The sequence below is a fragment of the Haliotis cracherodii genome, unplaced genomic scaffold (assembly GCF_022045235.1).
Source record: "Haliotis cracherodii isolate W230 unplaced genomic scaffold, xgHalCrac1.p SCAF_7, whole genome shotgun sequence".
Lineage (NCBI taxonomy): Eukaryota > Metazoa > Mollusca > Gastropoda > Lepetellida > Haliotidae > Haliotis > Haliotis cracherodii.
The window spans coordinates 24,350,549-24,362,889 of NW_027266330.1; the positions used below are offsets into that span (position 1 = coordinate 24,350,549).

Below are 12,341 nucleotides of genomic sequence, written 5' to 3' on the forward strand. Positions count from 1 at the left end.
AAACCATAAATGCTCAACTTTGTATACATCTGTTAAAAACACTATCTTAATTAAAAAACAAGACCTTGCATACCAAATAATGCCTTGTAATGTATTTTCAGAGTGTTCATATTCTTCAAAACACGGAAGATGTTCAAAATCTGCCACGATATATTGAGGTATATCCGACTTGTACAACAGAACAAAACCAAAAGAAAGACGGAATATAAAGGTTGATGCAACAGAAGGAATGAACTGATCATTTTGTATCATAAAAGACGCACTGGGGCTAGGGGCTTGTTAAATCTTCCCTGAATAGTTGCAGTTATTTACACAAACAAGCTTCTCCATCACTTCGTCCACACGTGAAACCATGTCGTCTTCAAGCTGGAATTGTTGAGGTTGCAGTTTCTTGCCATTCCACACATCCTGTACCACGGCTCTTGTATATCCTATACAATGTAGGATACATCTCGTATATACTGTGTGGTATCTGTCGTATACCCTCCTGATGGGAACAATGTGCTAAATGATTTAATCCGAGTCAGATTCCTGCTTCTTTTGTTTCTTCTTCTTTTTCTTCTTCTTCTCTGATGAAGGCTGGAACAGAAATGACAGTGCTACATGTCACAAAACTAGGGCAGCGATACAGTGCAGAAACAATCACCCAGGAAAGGAACGGATTTCCAGGAATTCCTCTCACCTATACTAAACCAATTTCGACACTGACTTGTCACTACACAGAACTACGACTGTTCCGTAATGTTTACCTAATAGATTCCCGATGTGAAACATACATCATTAACAACCCTGCCATAACAAAAGTGAGTATGGTTTTATGCGCTTTTAGCAATATTCCACACTTCACACATTGTACTCATTTCGGGATTCGAACCGGGGTCTTCAGCATGACAAGCAAATGCTTTAACCACTAGGCTCCCATAACAAACGTTTATATACTGGGAGCAGCAGTCACGGCTGTGTGAGAACCACATTGACACATCGTTGAGATGCACCAAATCTTTGGTAAATTCCAACAGCACCAAATACAACCAATAAATGTTTTCAACAAATGTATTCCAATAACTCATCTACCAATCTGTCTTGTGTGAATATTCACTCCCCCAAACGTTGAATCACTCAGTCTATGTCTGATTATTCAGATCACCTTGGAGATGTGGTCACACAAGTAGTTTACAGCATAGATTCTCAAGAACTCAAGGACCCACATTTATTTTGAGAACTGCAATGAATTTAGCTTTGATCCCACCTGAATTGCTGCTCAGTTTGTTTTGTTTGTTGTTTAACACCGCACTCAGCATTATTCCAGCTATATGTGGTCTGTAAATAATCAAGTCTGGACCAGACAATCCAGTGATTGACAACATGAGCCTCAATCCACGCAATTGGGATCGATGACGTGCATCCACCTAGTCAGTGAGCCTGACCACCCGATCTTGTTAGTCGCCTCTTACGACAAGCATAGTCACCTTTTACGGCAAGCATGGGTTGCTGAAGACCTATTCTACCCCGGATCTTAACAGGTCTGCTGCTTGGTGCAAGACTTACCTCCTCAACTTCCTCTTGCTTCTTGTCTTTCTTCTTCTTCTTCTTTTTCTTCTTCTCACCACTTTCTGGCGACTGAGATTTTGCTGGCGTGGCCACTTCCTCATCTGAGCTGCTGCTGCTGGTGACATCGTGCTTCCTCTGCACATGAATCACAAAGTGAGTGAGCTGTGTGTGTACTGCCACTTTGAACAGTAGTTCAAGTCAGCTGAGGTGAAACGAGGTTTATGTTGTGTTCAAGATTATTGCACTTATATAGCATTTTTGTTGTTGTTAAACGCCGCACTCAGCAATATTTCAGCTATATGATGGCGGTCTGTAAAATAATCGAGTCTGGAACAGACAATCCAGTGATTGACATCATGAGCATCGATCCACGCAATTGGGATCAATGACAATCTTCAACCAAGTCAGAGAGCCTGACCACCCGATCCCGTTAGTCGCCTTTTACAACAAGCATAGTCGCATTTTACGGAAAGTATGGGTTGCTGAAGACCTATTCTACCCCGGAATCTTCACGGGTCCACTTATACAGCGACGTGCATGCACGTGTGTGTGGCTGCTTGTACTAGCCTGGACTAATGCTGATTTTATTGTTTTAGCCCCTTAGCGCCAGGCAGGGTAACAACAAGTACCATCATTGAACGTCTTTTGGTATGACATGGCCAGGGTTTGAACCCCCGACCATCTCTCAGGACACACGCTCTACCACTAGACCTCGACAGCAGGCAGTTCAAACTCAAACAGACGACACTTAAATCAGTAGGCTACCCAACCTCCAACGATGAACATTTGATGAAATATAGAGATGGAACACACCTTTGGGGCTTTTGCTGGTGTTGAGTCGGGGGCATCTCCTGAGCCGTTTGAGGTTTCTTCCTTCTTAACACTGAAATCAGATCACGTCCATATTTATTTCCATCATTATTAAAAAGTACAATGGCAAATAAATCTGGAATAACAAGGAAACGTTGGGTTTCATTTATTTGACAAACCAAGGTATATCAGAACATAATTCAGTATTATTATAATATACACTTCCTAGCTCTACAATAATGGCCGCAAAGTTGCATCGTCCTGAGGCAGGGGAGTTAGCTGACTATAAGAGTCCATTTTACACCCTTGTCGAACTAGGCTGGTATTATGGAGTAATATGTTGGCTGGACTAACGAGTGTATACATAGTCCAATCAAACTCCCGCAACAAAATCCACATCCGGTTCTTAAACTACATGGCAACCCTCATGCCAAATTCGTTCTTTTACAGGATTTCGTTTCGTGTACTGTCAACTGATGTGAGAACAAATTGTAACCATGTGGGATATCGAACCATGTACTACCAAAGATAAGCAAACACTTTAACCACTAGACTACCTCACCACCCTGCAGTGCAGCCAACAAGTTCAACAAGTTCAACAAGTTCACCAAGTACAAGACATGTTCCACTCACTTGAAATCTACATATGACTTGGACCAATCCTTGGGCGTCTTCTCATTTGGTTTACCGAACTTATCTAGTTTGCCATCTAAAATCATTTTCTTCTTTTGGGAGGCCTGAAAAAGAGGACAGATTTTAACTATGATCAACCAGCTTTAATTACAGGCACCATTGTTTGTTTGTTCTTTAACGCCGCACTCAGCAATATTCCAGCTATATGACGGCGGTCTGTAAAATAATCGAGTCTGGTCCAGACAATCCAGTGATTGACATCACGGGCATCAATCCACGCAATTGGGATACAAAGACATGCATCAACCAAGTCAGCAAGCATGACCAGCCAATCCCGTTAGTCGCCTCCTTCGACAAGCATAGTCGCCTTTTACGGCAAAGGGTTGCTGATGACCTATTCTACCCTGGATCTTCACGGGTCTCACGAACATGTCCTGCTAGCCACAATTGGTATTTAACATAAAGTACATACAATCAATTACCGGTACTTGTAGAATCCGAAGCAGACTCGTCATAGATGTCTAAGATTGCTGAAGCAGTGTTACGCAATTTACCATTCACCCATGCCGCTCTCAGCAACATTCCAGCAAAATGGCGATCGGGACATCAGAACTGCGCTTCACATAGTGTTCCCATGTGGGGAATAGAAACCAGTCCTTCGGTGTGATTGATGAGGAAACGTTTAACCACTAGGCTACCCCACCATCCCCCACTTATAAGCAGTCAAACTATACAAGTGTAAACAGTGAGAATATCCCTGTCCATACCCCATCCCAGGAGTCACTTATGTTTGTCTGCCGAGACCCTCTCGACAAAGCACTACCCACCTTTGGCCCCAAGCCCCACTTGCGAGGGTACGTGTCCCTCTCCATAATAACCCGCTTGATCTTGGCCACAACGTTGTGGTCACATGTGGATATCACTGCAGTCGTCATTTGAGCAATGGCTGGAAAGATCAAGGACATACATTTAATTCTTTCTTGCTATCAGTTCGATTTTAATGGAACTGTCAAAGCCCAATACGCTGTGAGCTTGGAGGTGGTGGGAAACTGACCATCTAATATTCAATCATGTCTGACACAATCAAAAGAATTTCTTCATTACCAAGGAAAACTTTACTTTCAATTTCTAATTGTGATAAACGTGAAAAAAAATGCAGAGATGCCAACCCTAATTAATTTGGGGAGGACAAGCATAATAGCATAATTTTCAGCTCAAAAGTGAGTGAGTATGGTTTTACGCCGTTTTTAAGCAATATTCCAGCAATATCACGGCGGGGGTCACCAGAAATGGGCTTCACACATTGTACCCATGTCGGGAATCGAACCCGGGTCTTCGGCGTGACGAGCGAACGCTTTAACCACTAGGCTACCCGACCGCCCCTCAGCTCAAAAGAGTAATGGCTGGTATCTCTGTAAGATGATTAGCAAATACACGTCTGCAGTTGATTATTGACAATCTGGCTCAACACAGAAGAACATTTTCATGACACACCCAGACACTCCAAAAAGAAAGAAAAACAATTTTATACTCGAGTAAATGGAAATGGAAACTTTTGACCCATGTGGGGAATTAAACCCAGAAATGAGCAAACACTTTAATCACACCACCCAGTCCAAGACGAAGAACAGGCTACACACACACCTAAAGCTACGGCCTCTCCTTTAGTTGTGATGATGACGATCTCGTCATTGACTTCAATACCATCGTCGTATCTTAGTACACCTGGCAACATGATTTTTGCACCGTAACACACAGCATTTACCTGGAAGGAAGAAAACACGGATCTTAACATCTAAAGCCATCAGAATATAAAGAACATTCAACATGTACAAGGCAAAAATGGATATTCATCGGTGATTTTGACATAAAAACCTGTATAGGTCAATGACTTGGATCCAAGAAATGTAGTATGTCAATAGCAAAATTCAATAAGTTAAATAAACAAAAATGGCAGACGAACTACAACAACAAATCAATGCAATATCGTTCATTTTGTTGTTGTTGTTGTTGTTGTTTTAACGCCACACTCAGCAATATTCCAGCTATATGACGGTGGTCAGACAATTCAGTGATTGACATCATGAGCATTGATACATGCAATTGGAACGATTTTTGATGGTTGCGCATTATTTGTAGGACTTGTTTTAATCATGAGATTATGAAATGCCTTGCTTAGCATTTCTATTGGTCAAAAGTCCCAACTACTAAAACCATCTGTCAAATTTGAAACCCTGCATAAATGAAAAACATCAACAGCACTATTTGTCACATAACAGGATTGATACAAATTAGCATTGACTCAGAAATGGATCAGAGTACAATTAACTCTCTGGGAAGAATTGAAAGTTGATATGGTTCATACAAAAATTGAGCAGCCAAGTTTATAGACCCTTACAAGGTAGTGTGCGCGTGTGCGTGCGTGCGTGCGTGCGTGCGTGCGTGCGTGCGTGCGTGCGTGCATGTGTGTGCATGACCAATCCCCTTAATGTCAAACGCCAGGCAGGGTAACAACAAGTACCATATTTTAATATATTTTGATATGAACAGACCGGGGATTGAACCTGGGACCCTCGGGCGGACGCTCTACCACTCGACCATGGAGACGGTCTGATCCCACAGGACAAGTGAAAAGGGGAACACTGTTCCACACACGGCCGTGTATTACAATATTACACCAACCAAGCAATACCTTGAAAAACAAAGAAACTTTACAATCGAAGGTGCTCCTTTGTTTCTGAATACTCCTACAAGTACATGACACTATTGAAAGAGTACATACAGCAGTGTCTTTCATGATGATTCTCTTGTGCGAGATTAGAAGAGACTCCAAGGGGCGGATAACTCTGCGCAGATACTCTTCATCCTTGTGATGGTCGTATGCCCACTGGGCATCCATCACGTCGTGCATCGTCACCATCCCCTCCTGGAAACAAGCAAAATACACCTCAGCATCAGTTAACAGGCAGTGTCAGTTTCTTGAACAGTTCAGGATTATTCCTTCTAAATTCCATATACTAGCTGGTGTAGATGCTGTATTCGGTTCCCTCAAGTGTTCCGGGAGCTTGGGAAGGTCTTCTCATTCATCTATTTTAACGATATCTAGCTAATATTTCTAAGAGTTTCATCGCTATATTATAATACTCATTCCTGCAATATCTCACTCAAACCAAACAGGCCTGGATCTTCTCTGCAAACAAGCAACTAGCAGTCTAGAATGGTTTCACAAGGCAATCTTAGCACTATGGCCAAATAAATCTCAATATTTACCCTCAAGACAGTATTTACCTCAAATGTGCATCCTGTATGCACAAATGTAGAGAATGCACGCAAATATAATACTGCTTAAAAAGATGTGCAAAATAGTATTCACTGGTACCTACAGCGCATCAAGAGCAGTTATCACTGTGTTAAGCATGACCTCTGTCTACATGATCATTTATTCATTCCAGGCTGTTAACTAATTATCTAAACGTACAGTACACCATTTCATTACTCCACAGGACCCTCAAAATTAATTATTGTGGGTCCAGGGGACCCCCATTTTAGTAAGTCAAGGTAAAATAGTGACAGTGTAGTGTGTAAAACATTCTCATAGTTATAACATTGACCGATGACATAAATGAATTGAAATGCAAAATAATATTCTGAAGTTTCTCCCAGAAATGCTGAAGGAATTCCAGAAAGAACAATACACATCACCCACAACCTACCTTCTCGGACTGAATCCCTGACCGAACCCTACGCAGTTCTTGCATCTGACCTCCGACCCCTAGGAAGAGGCCAAGATGGACGCACATGGTTCGGATGTAGGTGCCCGCCTCACAGCTCACCCAGAATATACCTGAGCAAACACAGAGAACCACCCTTCTGTTATATAGTCACTCAGGACATAGACAAAAAAACTAAGTTTGTTTGTTTGTTTGATGCCGCACTCAGCAATATTCAAGCTATATGACAGCAGTCTGTAAATATACTACTGAAAGAAGTAAAGGAAAACCTGTTTCTTTCATATTACTGTTAATTTGTCATGCCATGATAGGTGAACTATAGTAATATGAAATAATCGGGTGTTCCTTAACTTCTTTTGAGTAGTATATTTGTGCATGGACCAGAAAATCTGATGATTTACATCATGAGCAACGATCTAGGCAATTGGGATATGAAGACATGCATCAACCAAGTCAGCGAGCCTGACCACCTGATCTCGTTAGTTGCCTCTTACGACAAGCAGTGGTTGCTGAAGGCTTCTTCTAAATTGGATCTTCACGGATAATAGGTAGGTAGCGGGTGTGGACTTACCCATAGCTTTCTCTGTATCATACTCGGACATCTTGCATTCATACACTGTGCGGATACGCAGCTGACGCTTGACAGCAGAGATGAGCGGTGGACGTTGGAAGAGAGCTCCTGTCATGCCTTCAATTGTCTGGCCAAGTAATACAAAGGAAATGTACTTTCAACAGAACAGATACACAAACATTTCATAATATCGATCAATTGATAAATATCTAATCACCAAGCATGAAGATCTTATACTTTTGCTTCATCTTGTTCCTCGTTGCTACTGTTTAAGCCATAGTGATGAAGTCACGCTATAGTTGTTTCAGTTGATTCGGAACCAGGAATTTACTCTCCATTCTGAACTTGCACTTCAAACAAGTAATTGACAACTATACGTCCTTATGTATAATTACAGAAATCCTGTTTAAACCATAATATTCTTGAAGTCTGCATCTTCAGAGAAATCACTCAAATCTATTGCCTCCAAAAGCGGAACCAACAGATTCGAGTGATTGTTCCATTGCATCATGCTTATACTGCTATGTTATCACTGTCACAATGTTGTGCAACCCTAATGTGGTTACATTGCCTAACAGGATCTTTAAGACGCCTTATGGCCAAACTTTCACAAAAAGTATTCCAAAATGTTGTTTGTGTAACCCAAATTTGGCAATATTCCAGCTATATGATGTCAGTCTGTAAATAATCGAGTCTGGACAAGATAATACAGTGATTGACAACATGAGCATCGATCTACGCAATTGGGATACGATGACTGCATCCAACAAGTCAGTAATATAACCACCTGGTCCTGTTAGCTGCGTCTTACGACAAGCATAGATGCCTTTTTAAGCAAGCATGGGTTGCTGAAGGCCTATTCTACCTCGGGTCTTCAGGGGTCCATTCCAAACTGTAATACAACTAATGCCTATCATTTCACACCTTGTTAATTATGCCCATACTTCTTGACCAAGATCATAATTGTGATATTTCTGATAAATGTCTTATCCAAGATTTGCAGACGCCCTAACCTGTTTGACTCTCTTCTGGTCCTCCACGACACTGTGTAGTTTGAATATACAGACATACTCCTTCCCTGCACCCTGCTGAGACTTCACTAGCCTGGTGGCACGCTCCACGCACACGATCAGACATCCTGTCACCTTAGGGTCCAGCGTCCCGGAGTGACCGGTCTTTTCCACACGCAGTATACGTTTGATCCACGCCACGACTTCATGAGAAGACGGGTTGGCGGGCTTATCGAGGTTTATCACACCACTCCTGCAGAGGGGATTAGGTTGCACATGTAAAACTGGACAAACATTTGGGAGTGTAACAATATATCAAACTATCGATGTTTTGCAATTGTTTCCCCTACAATTGTACCAGGAATCTATGGTACCGTCGACAGTATGCATAACAATCAATATTTTCACAATTGGTTAGAAGTCGCTATTAGTAGAAGTAAAACAAGTTATGCATCAGGAAACAAGTTTTTGCAGTCGAATTTAAAACCAACCACATTGATTAGCAAGGACTAACTTCAGATTAGAGTTACTTCCCTTTGGTTAGAGTAGCCATAGGGAGAAAAATGACTGACTGACTTTCGACATTTCAGAAATACTTTCATTTATATTACATTCATAAACATAATTATCAAGTAGTAAACTTGGTTTAACAACTATCACGAAACTATTACAATAGTGTGGGTTGCTACTGCAATACAAACAATAGTGAAAATACCCTCAATAAATACTCCTTGTAACATTGTTCAAATGTATATCGCGATATTGCGACTCACGGGTACATCGAACTTGGCAAACTTTGCACGATACAAAAACCGATACACATAATTTGGCATTGATTCACATTTAACCCTCATAATGTCCATGTTGATCTTGCATCGATATCAATAAAGGAGTACAAACTATTTTTAATAGGTTTAATGAAATAGAATTAAAATTGACAAACAAAGTAAGTAATTTAACGGGGTTAAGTGTATTCTGCGCCACGACAGTCGTCACTTGTTTTTTAACATAACAGTCAATCAGCTCCAAGCATGGTTGGGGCCACCTATCAGAGTGGGGAGTTTTGACTGGTGGCAGCGATAGGATAGAGAGCTCCACGAAGGGAAATCGCTGTGAGGAGCTTGATATGATTACCTGACGTATTCTTCAATTGGTCTCTTCAAGGGAGAGCATCCTGAAGCGATGGGTGTGTAGTGGTTTGTTCGCACATTCAACTTGTCAAAGTTCTGGAAATATAGTGGTTATGCTATGTATGGAATGTATTAAGCTTTGCTTGTGAAATACAGTGAGACATCTCATACAAAACCTTGACAAGTATGTTTGTTAGTTGTATAACGCTGCACTCAGCAATAATCCAGCTATATGACGGCGGTCTGTAAATAATGGAGTCTGGACTAGACAATCAAGTGATTGGCATCATGAGCATCAATCCACACAATTGGGATACGATGACATGCATCAACCAAGTCAGCAAGCCTGACCTCCCGATCCCATTGGTCGCCTCTTATGACATGCATTGTCACCATTTACGGCAAGCACGGGTTGCTGAAGACCTATAGTACCCCGGATCTTCACAGGTCACAAATTGCAACTATGGTAACACATTTAAATGACCCTTTTATAAGCCATTAACTCACCTTGAGCAGCAGCGGCCATTGAGATGTGTCTAGTTTGGCTGCCTTCTCTGATGGTTGAATCAGAAAGGTTTCAGATTGTTGGATGGACTGCAAATATGGTAAACAATAATCACCAATCACAACAAAATTATGTTGTTAAGTATTCCACATCATCAAAAGGCTCCAGTTCACCACTAGACTGATCTGTACAGCAAGCTTCATTGAGAAATATTCAACAGTTTGGGAGTTCTGCTCTTGAAACGAGCACTACCCTTGTTTTCAGTATTAGTCCAACTTGTGGTCATGAAAATAAATAAATAAATAAATAATAAAAGAATAACAACTATCCCAAGTCATCAAAAGGCACCTGTTCACCACTGAACTGATCTGTATAGCAAGTTTCATTGAGAAATATCAAACGGTTTAGGACTTCTGCTCCAGAAACAGATGGACATGTTGATTGCCATAAATGTGAGCAATGATAATGACAACACCTTCTGTGGATTACAATTACAATGTCCTTATTATCAATGCAGAACTATTAACTTGTTTAAAATGCACGTGGTCAAGTTGTGTTTGTTGTCTTAAGCCAGTCAGCAATATTCCCGCCATATTGTGACTGCATGTGTAAGTCGTGGCAGACAACACGTCTCCGGCGTGACGAGCGAACGCTTTAACCACCAGGCTATCCGACCGCCCTCTCCTTATGAAAATTCGTTAATATATAAAGAAATTCGGTGGGAAGGGGCGGGGGCATTGATACGGACCTGGAACCTGTTCCACAAAGCGATCTTAGTGCAAAGTTGGTCGTGGAACCTGGGTCTTCGGTGTGATGAGCGAATACTTTTTTAACCAATAGGCTTCCCGACCCACTCCCCCCCCCCCATATATGGTAGAGGATACAGTATGTAATACTAATATAATCATATCGTTGGCGTTGTACTTACCCCCAAGTCCTCTCCACTCTTCTTCCTGTGCTTTTTCTTTGATTCTGAAGATACAAACATATTTACCTTGTACAAGTTCCCAAATCATGAAACAGTGATTGCTTTCCACAGCAGTCAGCTATGGCCTTCAAACAGTGGGTCTGGTCCAAACTGAATTGGCAATGGATGGGCAACAATATTACTCGGTGTACTATGACAACTTACGTTTTAATCAGTAATTTCCTTTGTGTGTTTTTTTTAAAAAGACGCACACGTTGTTCACATGCACTATGATTTTTAAACATATGAAACTGGGCCATGACGTATTATGCACGCAAACAGTACAATTTCACGAGAATATAATCCTCAGATCTCGCACTCCACTTAGTCCTAAGATTTGCCAGTTCGTGTTATTATCTCAATACGAGGATAACTCTGTGTTATTTGATATTTAATGCAAAGAAGAACCCATCGTGACGCTAACTCGGTTGCTTTTGACACAATTAAACGAGCAGAGAACACCATGAATGAGCCACTACCAGCCGATATCCACATGTTACAGTTTGTTTTTGTTGCGAGCACGTGGACGTACATTCAAATCGTATTGCAACCCCACGACCTAGTAACATTGCCTAAAAACAACACCATGCTATAAATACCGCTGCCCTAAAGCTCCATAATAGCAATAACGTCTAAATTCAAAGGAATTAAACTCGTGGACTGCTAAATTCATCAATGTGCAGCAAATGCCTCACCTCCTGCGTCCGCCATTTTTCAACACGTGGGTTTCACTTGAACTAAGCGGGAGGACCTCCACCGGGACAGTCCGCGGTAAAAGGGGAGATAACTTTGTACGTGAATGGTAAATTGTCTACTTTTGTATTGTACAGTGATCGCTGCACGAATACATGTACATGGTATATATAATCCGACAATGGTTTATTACATTGGTTTGGACATAATAGAATTTCTTTTAAAAATTTACATTTACTATTATCAATATGTATTTTTTTGGAGACTTTAAAGATGCAACATGTTACACGTCTTTGAATGGCATTTAGAAGTGATACACATAAGGAAGAGAATTTATGAAAAATTTATGTCAACTTCTTTATTATGAGGAAACTCAACGTTTCGGAGTATATGCTTACTCCTTCATCAGGATGTATATACCAGATCCTCTGCAACTGTGGCCAGCATAGTCTGTCTTACAGACCCTGATACAAATATATATCAAATACATCCCATGCAAGTCTATAATGTTTGGCAAGTCTAGATCACTGCAGTATCTGAAGAGATGTCACTGGGCTCCTTTTTATTATATTTTTATTAAGATAACTGAACAACTGTTTTTTTATGTACGATATGTTCCTTTCAGAGACTCGATGTTAGTCTATGGCCAGCAGTACATTGGAGAAACCCTCAGACCTCTTAACACCAGACTCAGAGAACATCACACCTCTGTCAACACACTCGACCTGAAATCCGCCATT

At 41.1% G+C, this 12,341-nt stretch overlaps 1 protein-coding gene across 1 annotated transcript; it reads right to left on the minus strand.

The window, feature by feature from the left end:
* Positions 1–284: 284 nt before the first annotated feature.
* Positions 285–11,666, minus strand: LOC139447551 (H/ACA ribonucleoprotein complex subunit DKC1-like). Its single transcript, XM_071228954.1, has 14 exons — positions 11,604–11,666; positions 10,870–10,913; positions 9,944–10,030; positions 9,441–9,532; positions 8,310–8,559; positions 7,297–7,423; positions 6,708–6,838; positions 5,777–5,920; positions 4,639–4,759; positions 3,822–3,940; positions 2,995–3,098; positions 2,365–2,434; positions 1,549–1,686; positions 285–579 (listed from the first exon to the last, which is right to left on the minus strand). The coding sequence occupies exons 1-14, from the start codon at positions 11,617–11,619 to the stop codon at positions 514–516; spliced, it is 1,509 nt and encodes a 502-aa protein (XP_071085055.1). The 5' UTR covers positions 11,620–11,666; the 3' UTR covers positions 285–513.
* Positions 11,667–12,341: the final 675 nt, after the last annotated feature.

What these genes read in the sequence shown, in the direction of transcription:
- LOC139447551 (XM_071228954.1), bottom strand. An exon ending in AAGTCATATGTAGATTTCAA is followed by an intron (nt 2,435 to 2,994) that starts GTGAGTGGAACA and finishes ATCTGATTTCAG; the next exon opens with TGTTAAGAAGGAAGAAACCT. An exon ending in CACCAGCAAAAGCCCCAAAG is followed by an intron (nt 1,687 to 2,364) that starts GTGTGTTCCATC and finishes ATTCATGTGCAG; the next exon opens with AGGAAGCACGATGTCACCAG.